We start from the raw sequence: 21,493 nt of genomic DNA on the forward strand, positions 1-21,493 counted from the left end.
CGCGTGTTTCGCTATTATTTTGTTCATTTGTTCTCTTTGATATTCACTCCACTAGATTATGAATAAATAATACATGAAATTTATCACTACAATAAAGAAACGTTGTGGAGAAGGAGACAACCAAAAACGCTGACGCACCATGCTAGGGATGTCCTACTAATTAAGGTGTAAGAGAAATATATACAAATATAGAAATAAAAGTTCTAATTATCCTCAATAAAATTTAAAACATTCCTTTTAAAGGCTGCAATACTATTTGATTCTCGAATGTTATTAGATAAACTATTCCATTCATTAATTAGCTTAGATCCAAGTACCGCAAAGGGAATGGAGGTCACTATGCCATTGCATAGGGAGCTGATCAAATCCGATTTTGTACGACTTCTGATGTTTAGTGAAATATCCAAGTTCCTGTCCGTCTTAAACGATAACAACTGTTATTATTTGATTCATAACTGGATTCCGAAAGAAGAATTGCTGTTAATCTCCAATGAACCTTTTTTTTTTTCGTAAGTGACAATGAAGAAGCCAATCATATGAAATCTTATCTTCACTTGGAAAAACAAATGTCGACAAACGAGGCACAACGCACCAAAAATATCGCATGAGCGAGAAATGGAACCGCTCGTGCGAGAGACGGGGAGCGGGTCGCGAGACACGATAAGGCATGCAAGAAGCTAAGTATGACTTTATGACTGTCTCAGGGGTTTACAGTATAGTTGTGACTGTAAGGAAACAAGTCGTGGCACACTCTGTCGTCAACTTTGTGGGGTCACACAATTTTTATCGGTGCGATGACTCCCCCTCGATAGAAACCTTGTGATCGTAACCCTTTAACTCCCATGAGTGACCAAGACAGAATTTCTCCTTACAATATAAATACAGTATCAACCAGATGAGTAATGAGAATGTAGAAAAATATCAATTTGGGGAAAATAGGTTGATCCAATATTAAATTCTCTGATCTAATATTATAAGAATTGTATCGTTGACAGTAAGGAGAATTACAAATTTGACCTGGGAGTTAAAGGGTTAAACAATAATGGAGGTCGCTTCGTCAGCGCCAGTATCGAAATTAGCCGTAGAGTGCAAAATTTTGTTGGAGTGTTCTATGACGCTATGTTGAGTTATGGTTGTAAATGCTCTGAAATGCTGTTTGAAGCTGAACGTAAGGAAAAGAAATTCAATCGGTATTAAACTTAACATCAATTAGATCCGAAAATAGCTCCGGCTTAAACTCCATCAAAGTACTATTATTTGGAACGTTTCCAACTCACTCAGTTCAGACTGGAGTCTTGAACCCTTAAAAATCTCGATTTTCTAATTTTTACATGTTAATCAGTATGGGCACTTCAAGCCAACGGACTTCTGCAGTTTATCTCATTTATCGATTGCCTTCTAAATGTGGGAAGAAAGCATATTACTTTAAGTGCTGTTTATTCCATGCATTGCTGAGATCATGGTGCTGTAGAGCTTAAAGCAGCATTCTGATCGAACAGTATGATTTAAACCGCGATCAAATGTGTTATTATTTCTTTATATAAGAATTACCTCGATTACGTTTTAAAATATCGATATATGAAGAAAGCAAGTTTTTATTCAGCTCTACATACAGATGGTACGTTGCAAGGAATGTTTTTGTTTGTCCATTAAAATTAAGAGTAATCGAGTTCATGATTCAAACCCCTTAAATAAAGTTTAACATTGGTAATAGTTTGTGTTCCCCGTAGACATGAATACTTTTTAATAGTTACGATAACTTTTCACGGTGTGATGTCCTTTCTATATACACCCCATGTCATTTGGGTTGTTTTCCTTTTCATGCAGTACATTAGCCAACTAATACTATACAACTTCCGATTAAACCTAAGATTGTAAAGTTCATCTTGGATAAATCAGGCTGAAGAAAGCTCTGGTTGGCCAATTTCCATCAATAGTCTGTGTGGCTATGAAGTCATTCTATTAGGCCGGGCTCTTCACAAGGGCCGATCAAAGTGACTGTAGGAGCCTGCCACTTTAACCTGTAAACAAAATAATCAGAACACCGTGATTTAATGGCAAGGGAGAACAAGAGACCGCTTGAACTGCGTTTGATTGTTGAGATGGGAGCCAACGATGAAGCCTGAAATATGAAAACCACAAAGGGTGATTGTTGTCAACTAGGTATTAAAAAGAAGACTGAGGATCCTAACTAACAAATATCACTATAAAACAGAAATTACATTTAATTGGAGTAATGTGATGAGCTGTACCTTGCACGGGTTGAAGGCTGACATAGTGCACCTCATGAATATGTCCCAGCATAAGAGGTTTGCTTTCGTCAACTGGACAATGTGGCGTAATGATTACATCATTGCTATGGGATAGACTGCTGACCACACGAATACACGTTCCAAAGGAGTTTGCTGCGGCACACAGAATCACGTGATCACCCCAAGCACCATCTTGTTCCATGTGTACCAGGTATTCAGTCCATGTTTGAAATCCATGGACAAAGTGAAACAGATCTGTTCCATCCGGCTGTAAGAAGAATCAATAAAAGGAGGAAACTTAAAAGGATTGTTGATAGGAACTTAAACGCATGGAGTAAAAGTCAGGTAGTAACTTTATGAGAATGGTACGAAACAACCTTCGAGTAGCAATTTACTGCATAGTAACAAATTTTTGTGATTGAAACGTCTTTCAAAACGTCCGTGTATGTTTCAAAACGCTTTGAATATAATTCTGTTATCTGATAGAGGTTTAAAGCCAACTTTTTTTTAAACTAAATATTCAAATGACTAAACCCGGGTTGGCCTGCTTCTTCAGACACCACATTACATCATATATGAATTTAACTGTAACGAACGTCATTGTGTGGCTTCTTGAATAATAAAGTTAAATACTTCAAGTTCCCCTTTCCACCAAGAGTGCGAGCTGGTATCAGAACTCCTGAAAAAAAGACCATCATTCCATACAGGAGGAGTAACAATATTTCTGGTTGACTTCATGCTTTGAAAACTGGGATAGGTTCTAATAGTGTTAGCCAAGTAGCCTGTATTATCGGTAAACCTTTATCATACTCTTTAAATAACATCACGTGACATACTCTGTTAGACATACTAACATCAACTTACAAGTTTTGGGTTACCCCTGAGGTACTGAACCAGGTTTTGTCTTAATTCGCCATGTGGGATTTTGATTCCCTTAACAATTTCCAGTTGTTCGGACAAGGCGTAGAACATGCAATTTCCTAATCCTTGATTGTCAGATATTCTGAAGCCCCTGTCTGATGCAATATTCCTTAGCCCCAATGATAGATCTGTTCTGCTCTTGACTTTCCTTGCATCGAGTTGCATCTGCTGAAGTTCCTGGATGATTCGGTCAAGAGAACCTAGAAAAGACAAGGTTTTTAGTAATCTGACTTCATGAAAAAAGCGGAAGAATTGTCTGTTGGAAAATAACAATTCTCAATCTAATAGAAGAAACCTTAGGGTCAAAACGAAAATAGCTTTAATCACCAGACTTCTGTTTTGTCCAACAACTCATCCTTAAAAAGGAAGCTGTAACCGTCAATTACGTTACTGTTTAAGTTCGATTTCTGTCCGTGAATGAATACACTAATAAGCAAGAGAGAAGAAGAAGTGAAGAAAAATTAACGACGAGGTCCACACTCATATCGGTGTAACTGGAGAAAGGAATCCTGAAATAAAAGTACGAGCTTCAAAAATATTCTGATGTATTTCCTCTACCTTATGAATATGTGATTACTTCATTATTGCTTCGAAAGACAACTGTATCAACACCTAGCCGTCTGTTCGGATCAGGAAGTAAAAGGAAATAAAATGTGTTTGTACACGTTTTACGTTTGGAACTGAAGAGTGCAGGGGTATAAGTACAAACATGTCTCATAAGTTAAAAGTACCTTGCTAAGTTTTTACGAAGCATAGCTGGCCTGAAGCCAAAGTTAAGGAGAGAAAATTGCTGGATCTCCTTGTAACCTGTCTGTACTTCTTTGGGGATGTCAATTATCATGTGTTATTAAATTCTTTTACTCACTTGGAGTCAGTAATGAATGAACTGTAAGTTGTTCAGTTGCTGTGCCTTGCCGAGCTCTAAAACTTGTGTCTCGTCTTTTAGAAGCTAAAAAGATAGAAAGAAATATTTTTTTAATATCACAGAAAACAACAATATGCTAAAATGACTGATTACTATTCATGTTTAACATCTTTTTTATAGGTGTTTATGCTTTAAATCACAGGTAATAAAAGACCGAAACCAGAGGAGCCCCCTAAATCACTTTTTGAAGGATATTCAAAACATTCTCACCATGAACTATGTCCCACATCTTCTCCACAAGACTGTCACACTGTTTCTCCCAGCTAAACTTCTCTTCATATGAACTCCTCAGTTGCTGAATATCTTGAAGTCGATCTGATCTCTCCTTCTGTCGGACACTAGCAATTGCCTTTGCCCACTCCCCTGGGTCCTCAGACTCCACCACGAATGATTTGCCTGATGGCACAGTGCACAGTGCTTCACCAAATCCTGAGTTTCCACTCACAAGAATTGGAAGACCAGCAGACAACGCTTCTAACGCTGTCAAACCAAAACCCTCTGTTCTAGAGGGCATGATGCAGAGATCAACTTCACAAAATAATTCTTTCAATCTCTCTTTGCTGTGCACAAACTTCCTCACGGTCAGCTGGTTTTTATCAATTCCACTCTTCAGCAAATTCGCTGCAACCTCATCCTGTTTACCGTCAGGTGCACCCACGAAGATGAGACAGTAAGACCTGTCTTTTAGTTCAACTATTGCTCTGGCAGAGATATCGTAACCTTTAAGGCTAAAGTCCTCTGGGTCACCACGGCCAAACGTCAGTACCTTAAACTTGTTACTCTCCTTTGGGGCTTGTTTTACGTCAGAGAACTCACGGAAAGTTCCAGGAGTCAGTTGAAGGATGTCGTTTTCACTCTTGCATGAGCGGAGCTGAGCGGAGAAAGCGTCTGTTAGCTTTGGTCCGACAGCTAGCACAGCATCTGCCAACTTACACAAAGTCACTTCAGTTAAATTCTTCTCTTCACCTTTAGAAATAGCCTTGGGATAGTTTTTGTGCATTGCAAGTTCTTCGGGCGCAGTGTGCACTACCTGTATCCACTTGCACTGGTGCGATTCTCTAAAGAATTGAGCTTGTTTACCAAGCTTTGCTCCATGACCCAGCACTATGTCAATGTCCAGATCTCTCGGTGGGGCACTCAGCCAGTCAAGGGAGTCGGCATAACCTGGACGTTTTTGTGCCTCTCTGAGGGAAACATTGTGAATTCGAGCCATTCTCCTCTCTTCTTCAGAACAAGCAAACTGTGGGACAAGGAGGGTAACGTCCACTTCAGAGTGCTTGGCCAACAGAATGGCAAGCTGTCTGTTAATGGTGGACAAGCCCCCCATTGAGGAACTCCACTCATTGCAAAGGAGAGTCACCTTCAATGCTGCGGCAGACTTCATTGAATTGATTTCACTTGCTTCATCATGGGATCTAGCAGCTTCATTTGAAGAGAACAAACCCTGAAGAAAGAAAGGGTCATATAAGATTATGATAATTACATAAAAAGACTTTGAATGTGTTCATACAAATTTTTATTGATTAATACTTTACCAAGGAAAAACAAAAAAAGCATAAAATTCCAAAAAGTATTAAATTTAAAACTGAAGTCAATCTATCAGGCTCCCTTTCTCAACACTGATCACAGCCCAATTGATATTCTCGTCAAGTTAGAGGAACAAAGCAAAGATAAAACTGAGGTTAGAAATCTTTGCTCGAAAGATCATTATAATCAATTATACCTGGGATCTTCTTTTCAAGAACCAGTTCTTCAATCCAGACACTGGTTCCACCTTATTGCAAGGTTTTCGCTTGCAGATGTCTGGTTGACCTTCATTTGCATCAATGAGGTGGAAGCAGTCCTTGTGTGTGCAAGTGGTTTTCACGTGATCTGAGCATGCATGACGTGTTTCTTCTGCTCCTTCATGACAGTAAGGACATGCAACACACAGCCTATACCGCAGTCCCCTCAGGTATGCCATTTCTTGTGACAAATTCTTCAGGGTGTCTTCAAGAAATTCACGAACAAGAGGTGCTAGTTTAATGGAGTTCTGTCCCACAACCTGATGACTTTGTACTTCTCTTTGTCTCAAGATTACCTTCACGAATCCTGTTTTGCATATGAGGACAAAATCATGAATATCTTTCCCAATGATGAACCATGCTCCATTTTGGTACAGGCTAGGTTGATGCGTGGCCCATGTCTTTGAACACCAACGAATGGATCGCGAGACAAGCTGCAAGAAGAGACCATGAGGGACAAAGCCATGGACAAAGAGGAGATATAATGGACATGGATCAGTTGATGATGGTTCCATCTTACAGAGTTCTTCAGGCGATGACTTCAACTGAGCTGGTACAAAGTACTTCTCATCAGTTAGGGATGCTGAGAACTTAGCGATCAAACCAAATTGCTCCATCATGTCTAAGATGTCTTCTCTAATGATTCCTTGATCAATAAAGTTGGAGAACACATGATCAACAAGTTCCATACTAAGGATGCCACTTCCTTCAAGTTCCTGCCAGTACTCAGCATATAGGGGAATCTACAAGATATATAAATAACATAAATTCCAGATAAGAGTGGTCCACTAAATTTTCCTTTTGAATTTTTTACACGTTTATGTACAAGAACTAAAAAATTTGTATCTTGGACTGCTCAGAGGTGATTATTAGTTGTTACTCAGCACAGTAAAAAACAATTAGCGCAAGCAAAAAGAACTATTCACTTGTATGAGTGCAATTATTTTGGGCGGTAGCAAGTCAATTCAAGTCTCTTGTAAAGTAAAAAGGCCAAACCAATTTATGACCTGAAAAACTAAAAAGGTACATCAAACAACTTGGGGTCCGCAATTGTAAAGATTAAAGATGATTGCAAAAATGAATCTTTTTTCCTACCTGTTTATTGAAAGGTGGAATGGTTATTAGCTGTTTGAACAGATCAATCAACCACTGAGCCTTCAGTACAACTGTACTGCGGTGCTTGATTATCATCCCCAGACCATGATAAAAACTGACCATGGACTCAAACTCTTTTGCATCTTCTATGAAACAATCTCTCCTTGCATAGTGCTTAAGTTGTTGCAGATTTCTGTGATAAATCTGTTTGCCCAGCAAAGCTTCAATTACCTTTTCAAACAAAAACCATCTAGAAGGCAACAGAATAGTTAAAATGTATTGGGGTTAAAAATTGGATATTAACTTCATTTAGACGTGTACTTATTTGTAGTCTTCCAGTGTTAATTCATCTATTTTCTCTATCTAGCTATCTCCAAACTTTAGGAAAATTCAAACATGGTTGTGTTTTTCGCATGAACAATCTCAATTCAAAGAGCTGTGCCTTCTCAAATATCCATCAGACATTCACACCTTTTTATAGACAGTATTGTCACAATGTCATGAATTAGAGTTTTGTTTGTTTGCACTTAAATGACTGCAGTGTGTTTGTATAGTCTGATGTTTTAAGAGTTTTGATGAACTTCAAACTAGTGGAGGTAAGATACTTTTGTGTTGATATACATTTACATGCATATACAGTTATGCTCAAAAGACTGACTGCTCTTCAAAGTACTACTCATGACTGTTTGAATGAAACATTGATCCCAAAGTCCATGAAATGCGGTTTGCCAGATAAAAAGTTATTTTGGTTTACCTGACAGGTATTTTCTCCCCCATATAGGGCTCCTGCCTCAACACCTCCAGGATTCTGTCCTGCAATTTATCTATTCCATCCGCTTTCCCTTCTTCCTCTGCTGGATATGTTTAGAAAATGAATTCAAAGCAAAATGTAACACAGAAACATGTCCTTACAATGAGAATAGTTTGTGTCATGCATACATGTGTGATCACAGATATCTTATAGCTGACAACATAGCTTAGATGATAATTCTCCAACTCCCAAAATCATCTTCCTTATTTTAAACTCTAAGATTGATGAATCTGTCAGCAAAAATTTATAGACCCCAGTATAGTGATGCTGGTACATAAAGTAGCTGAAACCTGAGAAGAGTGCAGCCTCCATTAGTACCCTGAACTCATTCAACCAGGGTGGTATCCTTCACTTACCACTCCCACGGAGACATTCTACATGTCTACAAACCTTTTAAAATTATAATGACACACAGCAGAACTGATGGGTTACATGTAAATGTGAGTCAGATAATAATTATTGTATGCTTAATGCTTGCCAACCATCTACCAAATGGGCCTTTGATTAAAAGAAAATGGCCACAAATTAAGTGTTGTTGGAATTGACCCAAAGACAAGCTAGTAACCAATTACAAAACCATCAATTGCTACAAGTAACACATTGTTAAGGATACAAAATGACATGAGATATCTTACCTGTTTTATGTTTCTCTCTTTGGTTTAGAATTTTCTGGATAAATTTCTTTATCAAGTTTTGTTCCTGAGTGTTGTCAATCAAGTTTTGTCCCGGAGTGTTGTCAATCCAGAATAAAGGTCTGACCACATGCTTCTCATATTCCATACCAGAAATTCTCTCCTGTATTTGTTTCTTTATTACTTCTATGTCTTCTACTGGTTTGTCAGCATGTGTTCCAACAATAAACACTGGGGGGCGAAGGTAGGGTAGCTTATGTTGTGCATCATCCTCCGGGTCATCAGTTGCCAGGGCAACACCGTGTACTGTAGCCAGCCATGACAGCAAATTCTCCATGTTTGTTTCATTGTTAGGGTTTTCTAACTTCACATCATTACTCCCTTGCCTCATGCAAGGCTCAGCTGTGGCATCCAAAGGCTTGCTGAGATTGTGCACCAGTATGTATAATGCTCGTTGTGATAAGAAAATAGGATGGCTGGCATAGTACAGGTGCTGCCCTGCAAAGTCCCATATATCCATTTTGACATAGGATTCTTCTTTGAATGAACCACTTTCTATGTCTTTGCCTTGGAGATACTTCAACCACTGATGAACATGCTCTTCAGTATCAGGGGGTTGAGCGACATCAATAATTACCTTGGGCTCATCTGAGATGCAGTCCATCGAGTGTTCAATGCTAATGTTGTCCATAGCATCTACTGACGCATAGTCTCCTTTATCCCCAACCTGAGTGAAGTATCAAATAAGGTGAAATTAACTACTTTAAGTACCACAGTTATTTAGTTTAGCCAGCAAACTCATTCCACATCTGAAATAATTATGTCAAAGTTTGATGTAAATTAAATAAAATGACAGTACATGTAACAGGAGGGAAATTTCGTGGAAAAGGTTGTGGTTATTCATCATGGTGAATAACAATAAAAGCTAAGTTTTTCCTTTGTCTCACGATGTAGTCACATGTGATGTAGATCGCAACGTTTTGACTGCCTACTGCTAGTCTTCTTCAGGCGATGAGGGAAATTATTGTTTAGACCACAAACACTTCCCTGCTTTTTGGCTAGAACCATTGCACACACAAAAAAATCACTTCAAAATTTAACAATTTCGATTTTTGTTTCACTTTAAGGTTGAAATAATCTTTATTTGACATTAAGCATTTTAAACTATACTGTCACATAAAAAAGCTGCCTTAAACATGTTTGTAAAGAATACTTTTGAAACTCTTACAGCACCTTTTTCCTGCCACATTTGTAACCATCAAAAGATCCCTCTCCAAAATCTGCTGATGAAACATGGGCTGAATCTTTTTCAAAATCTTCTTTTGAACTTTTATCTGTATCTTCTTCTCCAAAATGTTTTAGCTGCATAGTCATTTTTCTGGCAAACTTGTCTTGTACAAATATTTTCTCTACCACAATCTTTGCCACATCTTTAGAACATTCCAGCAGTCCTGGTTTATTCTCACCAATAGACTGCCAGTTCCTTACAGCTTGGTCAACATCAATTTCACACTTTGAAGGATCCACTTCAATGCCTTCAGTACTCTGTTCTTTAGAGTCAAATGGAAGGCCTAGGAGACTCTTCTTTAAACTGGTTTTACCAGCTCTATCCTGACCAATGAGTAATATTCTACCACGGTAAACGGTGACATATCCATCTTTCAAAGCCCTTTCATAAGCCAGCTGTGCTTTATGTCCATCTGCTATTTGGTCTTATCAGAAAAAGTTTTCACAACACAAAGGAAAAGTAAGTTGTGTATTCATTTGTAAAAAATAATTTTAGAAAAAAGGTAAAAGTTGACAAATCAACTACTACAAATGCCTAACATGAATAATTTTGGAGTAAGGCTGGTATACAAAAACTAAACCATCGAAATTGTTTTTTTTTCTGATGTTCATGCATTAGTGAGTTTAGAAAACATGTCGTTTAACCCACTCTTACATAAACGTTACACAGCCAGTCAAAATAATTCTTCTGGCATGAAATGTAGTGATGAGTTTGGTGAACATGCACATCAAAACTAAACTGACTCGATGTTTCATAACATTAAGAATTAGAACCCCTTATGACGGCATGTATACACAAGAGAGAGGCAATGACTTTATAACAATTCTGCCAAGTAGTGAGGAGTCAATAGCCAATAAATTGTTTGTAAAAGAGAGAGAAAAAGCGCATATTTCCACAACGTAACAACTGTAAGTTTAAAAAAGATTACACAAAAAACCACCAGTCTTAATTATATGGAAATAATGATCAGAATTCTGTCACGCTAAAACACATTTAAGTTTTATTCCTGTAACTTAATTCACAAATTGTATTAGATTATAAATTTTGTTTGATAAGCCAAAAGTTATTCAGTTTATAAACACTTCCAATTAATCAAATAGAAAGCAAAAATAAAACAACAATTCCTAACAGTGAATGAGTCAAGATTCACTTCAGCCTTTCATTATTCCAGTCAAATAGAAGGTAAAACACAAAACAATAACTCCTAACTGCATAAAATAACTTCTAATTACATAAACCCGCTTGATTCCACATCAAATCATATTTCCTTATTGATGAACTTAAATTTCAGTGTCAGCCAAATTGTCAAAATAAAGCTTTTCAATATATAACAAAAACTTCCAATTCAAAAGTCATGTATTTCTTAAGTGATGCCAACATTGTTAAATCATACAGTGACTGTGATGGTATTTACTTCAGGCTTTATTGTGTAGCTATTGCCAGCTACTTGTGATAATCAGTAACAAGCAGAACAACCACTTGCAAGTCAATCATTAGAACTAATTTAGTAAATTTAGTAAATACACGTGTCACAACATTAGTGTGACCAGAAATTTCCTTTACTCACCTTGGAGATCTGAATATACTTGGTCAATAATTCTTCTATTTTCTAGCTCCATAACACTTCTTATTCCTTCAACTGTAAAAGGATTCCCATTCACAAACAACAATTGGAGTTTCTTCAGCTGTTTTACAGCTGGACCTAACACAGTCAGCTGGTTATAACTCAGATCCAGTTCCTCCAGCCCTACTATCTCACCAATAGCATCAGGGATGGTGGATAGTTTGTTATGTGAGATGTCCAGCCATTTAAGTTTCCTCAGCTGCTTTATAGCTGGACTCGACACCGTCAACTGGTTGCAACGCAGATTCAGTCTCTCCAGTTCCACCATCTCACTAATAGCATCAGGGATGATGGTTAGTTTGTTAAATGAGATGTTCAGCTCTATGAGTTTCTTCAGCTGTGTTATAGCTGGACTCAACACAGTCAACTGGTTGCAACTCAGATCCAGTCTCCACAGTCCCACTATCTCACCAATAGCATCAGGAATAGTGGTTAGTTTGTTATGTGAGATGTCCAGCCATTTGAGTTTCTTCAGCTGTTTTATTGCTGGACTCAACACAGTCAGCTGGTTGTAACTCAGACCCAGTACTTCCAGCCCCACCATCTCACCAATAGCATCAGGGATGGTGGTTAGTTTGTTACGCGAGATGTCTAGCCATTCAAGTTTCTTCAGCTGTGTCAAACTTGCAGGGAATATGGACAGCTGGTTTCCACTTACAAGAAGTACCATAATATTATTTAGTTTTCCAACATTTTCAGGCATTTTTTTAAGTTTATTCCTTGACAGATTAAATTTCTCCAACTCAGTTAGTTCCAGCACAGCTTCCGGCACCTCAAGCAAATTCCACCCTGACAGATCTAATTTCTTTCTTCCATAAGTTGTTTCAATCTTACTTCTCAGTTTTTCTTTAGAAATATGGGAATCCATGTCTTAGAAATGTAACTGTCAGAACAAAAAAAAAACAAGCTGTCATTAAAGGTGAGTAACTTGAAGTAACTTTCTTGGCAATTATAATAACCATTGAACCAAAAATGGCCAAAAATGAGGTTTATAAGTTAACATCTACTAAACCAAGGTACTGTAGTAATTTAATCCTCTTACTGCATTATCTTTAGAAGCCAATTCCACCCTTCAGTGTTCTTTTAAACACTTTGAGTAAAATTAATGTCTTTGTGCAAAGACTTTAGTTATTTATTTTCATGAGAAACATTTCAACTTAAATCTCTTTGCATAATTTTTTGTGTTCATAAGCAGCTGCTTGAGTTATACATGTGAACATAAAAGGCAATTATGAACAAGAAAGATATTTAAATACACTGAGTTCTCAGAGCTGCTTTTGGGAAAACATACAAACTACTTTCATTTTAAAAATTAATATCCAAATGGAAAGAAATCAATAGTGCAAATCAATGGTTGGTTTTATCTTGATGTGATAACCTAGGACAGCTTTAATATAAACCAAAACATGAATGATTTCTAAGCTGTCAATATTCAGACCAAGTTGCTTATTTTCAAACCTGTTATTTGGTTTTATTCTCTTTAAGTTATTATTATTTTCAGTTCACAGAGTGAATTCATCACAATGTGGTCCTAATTATTTAATAGAGACTGACATATTCACTGTTTAGTTACAAAAATAATCAGAAAGAGAGCTTTTTGTTTTGTTTTTTTAACAGAGTTTGTTTAGCAGCATGATGCTTTTAAACTAGCCCATAGTTGCTGTACTGAGTATGTTAAGCAAGGAATGTTGTTGGTGAAATAAACAAAATTGCAGAGTAAAGAAAACTTGTTGTAATTTCTTATTCATGTTTATCAATAAAAGCTTAACTAAGAAGGGAATGTGAAAAGTATGAACTGAGGATAGTGATAAAGAACATGATTGGTACCGTCAACTCTCTCCTAAATGGGCACCCTCTAAACTGGTAAAAGTGTCTGCTAATGGAGCTGTCCACCTACAAGTTAGAATAATTCCTGGAATGTGTACTTAATACAGAGTTTGTCTAGGTACAAAAATGGGAAATTGAAAAAAGTGTCCATAAATAGAGCTGTGCACTTACAAGAGTGTCCATTAGCAGAGAGTTGAATGTAAAATAAATTACTGAGATCCTACATAAATTTGCACATTCATCAAGGACTGTCTCCAAAACTTTATAAATTGTGCTTGGTTTCTTAAATATTTAATGTGCAACAAAATGAATTCAAGTAAAACGTTTTACAACTGCAATCATTAACCAATTTCAAAACTCATGACCCTTATTTAACCCTTTAACTTGCATGAATGACCAAGACAGGAATTCTCCTTACAAAATATCAACACAACATCAAACAGATAAGTGATATGAATAAAGGAAAATATTAGTAAGGATTATTAGTTGATCCAATACCAAATTCTCCAAACTTACATCATAAGAATGGTATGGCAAACAGTAAGGAGAATTACTAAAGAGATCTTGGGAGTGAAAGGGTCAAGGGAATGAGAGTTTTTACCTATGAACAAAATAATTCATGTCCCCATATATGTACTGAATGCATTTGTTGCTTTTTCAAACTAGCAAGTAATGACTAAAAAAACAACAACTTTGAAACAATTGATCATTAATATTGGCTACCCCCTCTCAGTGCAAAAAGGAAAAATCCTTACTTATTTTGCAGGACCTTAATAATTTGCAGATATCAGAGTTAAAAATGTGGAGGAAGAAAAACTTTCTTCTGAAAATATTACTTTTCATCTGTTGATCAAAACTATAACAAAATTGTTCAACATGATTGGTTATCACCAGCCCAATTTGAGCACTTATAGTACATTGTATGCACCATGCTTGTAATTGGACTGTGTAATAGAACAGTTTAAGGGACAATTATCATGTATTGCTTGTGGAAGTGGACAGAAATGTGATTGTGTTGTTGCCTCTGTTGTTGTTGTTTTTTTTTTGGAAACGTATAACCGATGTCTACTTTCTTTCTCAAATTTTGTCATAGTTTTGATTAATTGATAACAGCTGTCTGATTTGTTAATCAAGAGTATTATTACAAACAGAATTGGACAACAGGAAGTCCTGTAAACAACCATGGCAGAGCCATGATTGACCATGGTCTATCCATGGTCTTGACATTAGGGTAATAAGCAATTATTGAATGAAGTTGAGCATGATATAAAAAACTAAATTCAATAATTGTTTTATTATGCATATTCTAGAAGTATTCAGCTATTTCGAGCTTCTCTTTGAGTTTTCAAAAGTCTTAGAGTACTAGACGGACCAAGGCCTTGGTAACTACGCAGACATTGACCTCTAAATGATAATCTTGATAAATGCAGAATAAGCTTCAGATATTGCATTTTATCATGTCAACTTCACACACTACTGTACAGTACCGCTCGAAGATAAGCGAACCACTCAACGCGTTGCCCACGCAGAGCCAACGCGTTGGCGTTTTGAACTTAACGCGTTTGCGTTTGCGTGTCCACGCAAACGCAAACGCGTTTAGCGAAGCTCATTAGTAGATCACACTTAAAAACCATTTTGCATAACAAGAGGCCCAAACAAAGCCGACTTTTTTGTCACAATCACCTTAGCATCTCCACGGCGTCTGTGTATTCCAAATAACAAGCGTCATCCAAAGATCTGTTCCTAAAAACCGAACTAAGAGTCAAGCTATTTCATTTTACAACCTGTAATTTGTGAATACTTTCGAAATTCTCGTTCACCTGTATCCCAAACTGTTTTTCGAAATTTTTCTCGAAATTCATCAAACACCGTAGCACTAACTTGTCGCTATTTAAGCAGTGAAACTCTGGGCGTGTTAAATATGGCCTTTTTCCCGCCCTGGAAAAAAAAAGTAAAACTTAGTTAATCACGATCACACGCAAAATAAAAGTTCGCATAGAAACCATTGAAAGATACAAATTGCACTTGTAAAGAATAATTTGGTCACGCGCTGGTCAACACAGTTATGATGAAACTTGTGGCTCAAATTTCGTCAAAGGTCCGCCGATAAAATAGTAAAACCTCGGGAGTAAAACTTCTGGCCATCTTTCGGGTTACCAGCGAGTTTTTTTACAGGATCCTGGCGACGAGAAATCGAATAATTGAAAAGCGTGAACCTTCTCTTTAGCTTAGAGACTCAACTCAATTGTTGTTTTGGAAAGAGGCCGCACGTGGCCCAGACACTATGGTGATGCGTGTTTTGACTGTTTTCGCGAGCGAGCGTTGACTCGCAGGCTTCTTGTACGGGCCATTTCACCTGTAGTTGTAATGTCGCTCGCTGTGATTTTTCGAGTGTCTGCGTTAGAACACTTTTTTCGTTCAAGTTAATTCTCAATTTGTTCTCACACACACAATACAGTCAGCTGAAAGCCGGGCGAAAAGCGGCAGAACGTAAACAAAAGCGTGACAAACTATAAGTATGTTTTTTTCGCTAGCAGTTCACGAATAAAACTCGTGACTCGAATTTCGATCGATAGGCTTTAAATAATGAAACGTTTTGCCTTGGCTTGGGCTACTGAAGATTGTTTGACTTGATTAACGCGGATTGTTGAAAACCGCCTGATGTTTCCCTTGACGAAATCGTGATTGAAATTTTGGTTGCAGAAAGAATCGACTCGCGTGGCCCAGACATTCTGGCGATGAGCGTTTTCGATTCTCGACTCAAGAAACAGAGAGCGCATCAGTTCGACTGGGTTCATTTGTTTAGAGTTGCTCTGTAGTTTTCGAAAACTTGCCTTAATTTTTTTTTCAGATATCTGTCGCAGAATACATTTTGCTCAAAACCGGCAAAAAGCAACAGAACGTAAACCTTGACCGACAAGTAAAATTATGCAAATTCAAAAAGGTTTTCAGTTGCGGATGAAGGCCGTCCTTTGAGTTGGTCAACATTGGATACAAAAGAAAGAAGGTTGGAGGTGGCAAAATGAATAACAAAGGCAATACGGGTCGATGATCAACGCGTTAGCTAACGCGTTAGCTAACGCGTTAGCGAAAGAGCACTAACGCGTTGACTTCTTCGAGCCCACGCGTTGACAACGCGTTAGGTGGTTCGCTTATCTTCGAGCGGTACTGTATATTGATTGAATGCTCTTGACCAACCAGCTTTTTCATAGTAAGTCTTAAGTATAATAATCAAAATTATTGAATATGGAAGGGAAAGTTTTAGTTCTTTTCGCAAACACGAGACAACTGGCCAAATACTGGAATTAAAATTTTTTGGCTTGAAATGCACATTACAAGTATGATATGGTTACTTATACATCTCACTGAGAAAGATTGTGAATGAATCACAAAGAACTGAGCTCAGAGGTTTCTAAGGATTTAAATTCTATCTTTTCATTGGCAGAGGTTCCCTTATACCCCTCTCTAAAACTCAGTCACATAAAAATATTTGGCCTTTTCACACATCATGAATAATCTCAAAAATTGATCACACATGAATTAGTATCTGCCAGTTTTGCCCCATTTCATTCTTGGCCCAGTAACTTAGCCCCCCATCAAAATCAAGTTTGACCTGCCATATGACTGATACATAATAAATAAATTCAAACATTAATACAAACATATATATCTGTGAAATATATAAAGCGAACCATCGATAAAATCCAAAGGTTATAAACTGATAAATCAGTGAACTTTGAAATTTAATCATTGAAAGGATGGCTAGACCGGAACTGAACCAGAGATCTAAAGGTTATAGACATAAATACTTTTAAAATAAAGTATTTAAATAAAGCATACTAAGTTATTGAAAGAAGCTTCTAGGAATAACACGAAGCTATCAGCTTATCATATATTTGGTGGCTAAGATGTAGATTTCCTATGTCACAACAAAGTTTGCTTTGACAGCAATAATAGGGACCCACACGTCACTAGTTTTGTTCAAGAAGACCTTGAAGTCATTAAAACATGTAATCTTTCAATCATGCGGTTTAAGATCTCAAGAAACCTTATCATTTACTTAAAAAGGCAGTTTCAAATCGAGTTCATTGAAGAATGTGCTTGCAAGAAGGTTTTTTGGACGGAGTCGAAAATGAAACGGAGCGAAACTGGCATAAACTTGTAATAAAACCCGAAACATCAAAACGAAACCACCGAAACAAGTGAAACCACCGAAACGACGAAAACGGAACGAGATCACCAGACCAAAAATTAGCATGAAAAAAAAACAGTCAATGATAATAAAATGAATGCCATTCGTCACGTTTCAATTATGGTCTACTCCTGATCTAACTCACGGGAGGTCGTTCTCTCGATTGCCATGTTGTAGTGATGTGTTTTGGTCCGGTGATTTCGCCTTCGTCTTTTCGGTGGTTTCGCTTGTTTCATTTCGGTCGTTTCATTTCGCTGTTTCGGGTTTTAGCGAGGCTACACTTTACAAGTTAGCTAAATTCGTATCTATATTGAACATAATTCTTACCTCTCGGTAAAGTAATAAACGAATCCGGCGAATTAGCAAAAATCAAACACAGATTGCAGACAATCTAACCACTGAGCTCGAAATAGACACTCCTTAATTCACGCAATTCGGTTACTTTCCTTCTCAAAATATTTCAGGTTTCCCAAACGTCACGTGACTAAGGGCTAATTTACATGGAGTTACCGTGCCGAAAGTGCACGACGCATAAATTAGGATAGATTATGCAATTGAAGCCATGTGGTTACTCAGTATTTGTCACGCAAGGTACGGCTTTGTCGACTTGCTCTCGCTGTAAACGCTGTCCTTCTGGTGATATACTTTGTTTAACGCTGAATTCTTGTCTAATCCGTAGGCTACTCATTTCACAAAAAGTCAAAACAGCCCACAAGACGCTTACATCCCCAAGTGCTGCATAAATCGAGTAATTTGGCTCTCCTGATTCTTACCCTGTTTATCTATTACTCAAGTAACGATATTTAAACTTAGGTAGCGACAATTTTTCTGACAGAACAAGGACAATAACAAGGTCCTATACTGAAAATATTATTTATTTTAACAAGTGGCTTTGTAATGTAATCGAAATAAGCTTTCAAGGGAGAGATAATGCAAATATTAGGAAACATAACGTAGTAATATTCTCCAAAATTGACAAATGTTTGAATTGGTGAAGAATGTGATAACCAATAAAGAAACTACTTGCAAACCTAAAAGAACTCGACCGAAGATTTCGTTTTGCTCAATACAGAACGATGTCGAGATTCTGAGGACATTTCAACCCAACAGCAATTCAACAGCAATTCAACTCGTTCCCCTTATAGGACTGACTAGAGCTGTTTAGATATAATGAGAATCCCGTGAGTTGTTTGCGGGTGATCCTCTTCGCATATTTTTTGTCAAAAACGAGTGAGGAACTCATCAGGACGCCAGAAGAGTGCATGCAAGCTCCTCAATAATCTCGTGATATTAATTTCCTGCTTTATTGCAAGTGAAGTACCATCGCTAGGCATGGGACGTCATCATATCTTATCGTTCGAGGAGTTGTTTCCACAAATCTCTTCATTTGATATGATATTTGAATCTACCCCACACTGGATGTCTCAATTTTGGAAGCAGCTCATTCCATTTTTTCGAAAAAAACTGTGTTTGACGCCTTGTCCCCACGTACTGCTTTACCCATAACTATATCATTGTCGCAGCTTTCCCATTCCACGAATAGGAACTTTATCGCTTCGTCAGCGAGTTCGTCCAAATATATCTGTGAAAGGAAAGTTATCGATTTAACCGAAAGTTCGATTTTTTCCTATGTAGCGCACACATATCCCTACCGCTCTTTTGTTGTGTTTACGCAAAGAAAAAGGCTTTTTTAATTTTTTTTTATTATTCTGCAGAAACAGTGACTTTCTTTTCTTACGGAAAAATAGAAACATCTTTTGTTTTTGTGAACTCGCTATAAAAAAAGGAAAGCCTAAGAATCAATAAATTAAGTATTAGTAGAGCTACTAATCACCATTCCGTCGGCAACAGATGGATCTTCGCCAGGCCGAACTTTGAGTTAAACCGATTTGGAAGCCATCTCTGCTCCGGTGAAACGGTACCATCCTCGGACGATATCGTCGTCACATTCCAACCCTGCTCCGTAATTAATGTTTCTGTCAGCACTGTCCAGAACTTTGTAGTCCGCATACTCTGATTTGAGAAATGAAGAAAAGAGACAAAGCTTAATAACGTTTGGGCATGCCTCCAGCTCGCTCGTGAATCCATAGCAACTGTGGATGCTTGCAAAATGACGACAATTAAAAATCTCCGATATGTTGTGGTAAACACTCATCAGTTGGATCTCTTTTAAGCAGAAGATTATCTCTTAGCACCGATCAGCACAAATTTCCACACAAAGGAAGCGCAATCAGCTCAAACTGGTATTGCTGTGAGAAAAAGGAAGTGATAAAATAAGGTGTTCACAGAGTATTTTGACCGCCAATTAAAAACGGTCTGTGGGGAAACTTTTAAGCTTGCATTATCTACTTGTTTTCACTGAGACAGATCAGCGAACCGCGCCGCTGTTCAATTTATTCAAGATGATGTTATGGTTTCACAACCAGGCTTGCGCAAGTTCGTGACGAAAGGAAAAATTCTTCAGCACTATCACAAAAATATACATGTTTGTCAGCGGTCTTGACCCATAACAATTATGCCTAAGGGACCGGTCATTATTTATCGCCAGGGGGGGGTCGGAGTATTTAGGGGGGGATCACATGGTTTTTTGAAGACCTTTAGGGGGGATCAGCCGTAATTGACAAGCATAATGGGGGGGATCAGACCAAAAAAAAAGGAATTTTAGGTCGCATCAGAACGAAACAAAGAGCAAGCGCCCGGTGCAGCATACTTCCGAAAGATCGAATCGTTTATGGAAGACCACTATATTCGTGGAGAACATTTTATGGAATTCTGTCGTGATGCCTGTAAAGAGTCAAGAGAAGAAAGTTCCAATTTCTGTTCCTGGTGTTCTAACAATAGATGGGTCGGTCCAGAAACGGAAAGAATTCCGCAACCTGTACCATATTCAAACAATCCTGGACATTTCATGGATATCTATCAGACGGAATCGACGGGCAGGACACCAGATGATTACCTTCCAAGAAAATGTATTAAAGATCTGTACGAGGAAGATTCTGACAGTATCAGAAACGATCAGGATACCATGAAGAGCTTCTGCTAAAAATATAATGTGGAAGAGAAGCACGTCATTGCATATGTTAATCATTTGAAGGATATTGAGATCCGAAAGGACATCAGAACAAGAGCAGCTCAGGAGCGAAGAAGGCAAGAGGCCGAACGAACGTACAAGGACTTTCAATGGGATAACCTCATCGAGGGTGGCAAAGTTGAAAAGTTGCGGGTAAGAGAACTAGACCTGTATCTCAACAAGCATGGTTTGACGACTGTGGGTCGGAAACTTGACAAAGTGAAGGCCATTCGATGTCACTATTACCGACAGAATAAAGAGACTGTGATAACAGAAGAACTGTCGAGTGATGAAGATGACGTGGAATCCGAGGATGAAGAATCCGAAAGTGGAGAGGCAGAGAGCGACGATGACTATGTTTTCGTGGATTTGGATGAACAGCCTGAGATTGGCACTTCCTCGACAATTCAGTTCGTATCTGACGAGCAAATATTTACCGTTGTGGTTCAAGGTCCATGAGACGTAAGTACCACTATTAAAATATCACTTGCATATTCAAAAAGTTATTTGGCGGTGGCTGGGAGAAAAGGGGGGGGGGATCATGAAACTTTCCAGTACCGATAAGGGGGGATCTCTAAAAAACTAGATACTCTACGGGGGGATCAGGTAAATGCTCCGATGTGACAACAAAAATACTCCGACCCCCCCCAGGCGATAAATAATGACCGGTCCCTAAGTGGAGGAAAAGGAGCTGCAAAGAAAGTGAAAGTTGTCCAGCATTAATTGAGCATCATTTTGTTGGTAAGAAAGCAGGTGCCTCTGTGTTGGTGTGTAACTCATAAATGATTTTAGTGTAGGGGAAGGACATGAGTGTTGATTGACAAAGAAAGACTAAGAACCAACAACGCTAAATTTAATTCACGGAAGACGAAAGCAATTGCAGTTCATGTTTCATAGATAATAATCTGAAGAGGAGCAAATTTTCTCGGAGTTAACGTGAAGATAGTGTTTAAAGACTTTGAAATAACTACCAGTAAATGGTAGAAATAGGAAATTAAAAAACAAACAAACAAACGAGGAACAAACAAAAATCAAGGACCAAAACTAAAAAAAATTTAGAAAAAACAAACTA

General features: G+C 37.8%; 1 protein-coding gene across 4 annotated transcripts; it reads right to left on the bottom strand.

The window, feature by feature from the left end:
• Nucleotides 1–1,577: 1,577 nt before the first annotated feature.
• LOC149051927 (uncharacterized) lies at nt 1,578–17,832 on the bottom strand. Of its 4 annotated transcripts, none has more exons than XM_089196705.1 (12): nt 17,679–17,832; nt 11,276–12,215; nt 9,654–10,132; nt 8,424–9,147; nt 7,732–7,828; nt 6,978–7,227; nt 5,822–6,625; nt 4,309–5,542; nt 4,039–4,122; nt 3,117–3,373; nt 2,253–2,520; nt 1,578–2,021 (listed from the first exon to the last, which is right to left on the bottom strand). In XM_089196705.1, the coding sequence occupies exons 2-12, from the start codon at nt 12,198–12,200 to the stop codon at nt 2,017–2,019; spliced, it is 5,127 nt and encodes a 1,708-aa protein (XP_089052831.1). In that variant the 5' UTR covers nt 12,201–12,215; nt 17,679–17,832; the 3' UTR covers nt 1,578–2,016. The 4 variants fall into 4 exon arrangements, with proteins under 4 accessions (XP_089052831.1, XP_089052744.1, XP_089052880.1 ...); XM_089196618.1 differs by having other exon boundaries at nt 7,732–7,831; XM_089196754.1 differs by lacking the exon at nt 17,679–17,832 and adding an exon at nt 14,843–15,092.
• Nucleotides 17,833–21,493: the final 3,661 nt, after the last annotated feature.

Source organism: Pocillopora damicornis, chromosome 1 (genome assembly GCF_964200805.1).
Source record: "Pocillopora damicornis chromosome 1, jaPocDami1.2, whole genome shotgun sequence".
Taxonomy (NCBI): Eukaryota; Metazoa; Cnidaria; class Anthozoa; order Scleractinia; family Pocilloporidae; genus Pocillopora; species Pocillopora damicornis.

Coding starts and splice junctions, on each gene's coding strand:
- LOC149051927 (XM_089196618.1), bottom strand. CDS start 12,200: ATGGATTCCCATATTTCTAAAGAAAAACTGAGAAGTAAGATTGAAACA. Junction 7,228..7,731: donor GGGGAGAAAATACCTGTCAG/GTAAACCAAAAT, acceptor GTTGCCTTCTAG/ATGGTTTTTGTTTGAAAAGG. Junction 5,543..5,821: donor TCTTGAAAAGAAGATCCCAG/GTATAATTGATT, acceptor TTCTTTCTTCAG/GGTTTGTTCTCTTCAAATGA.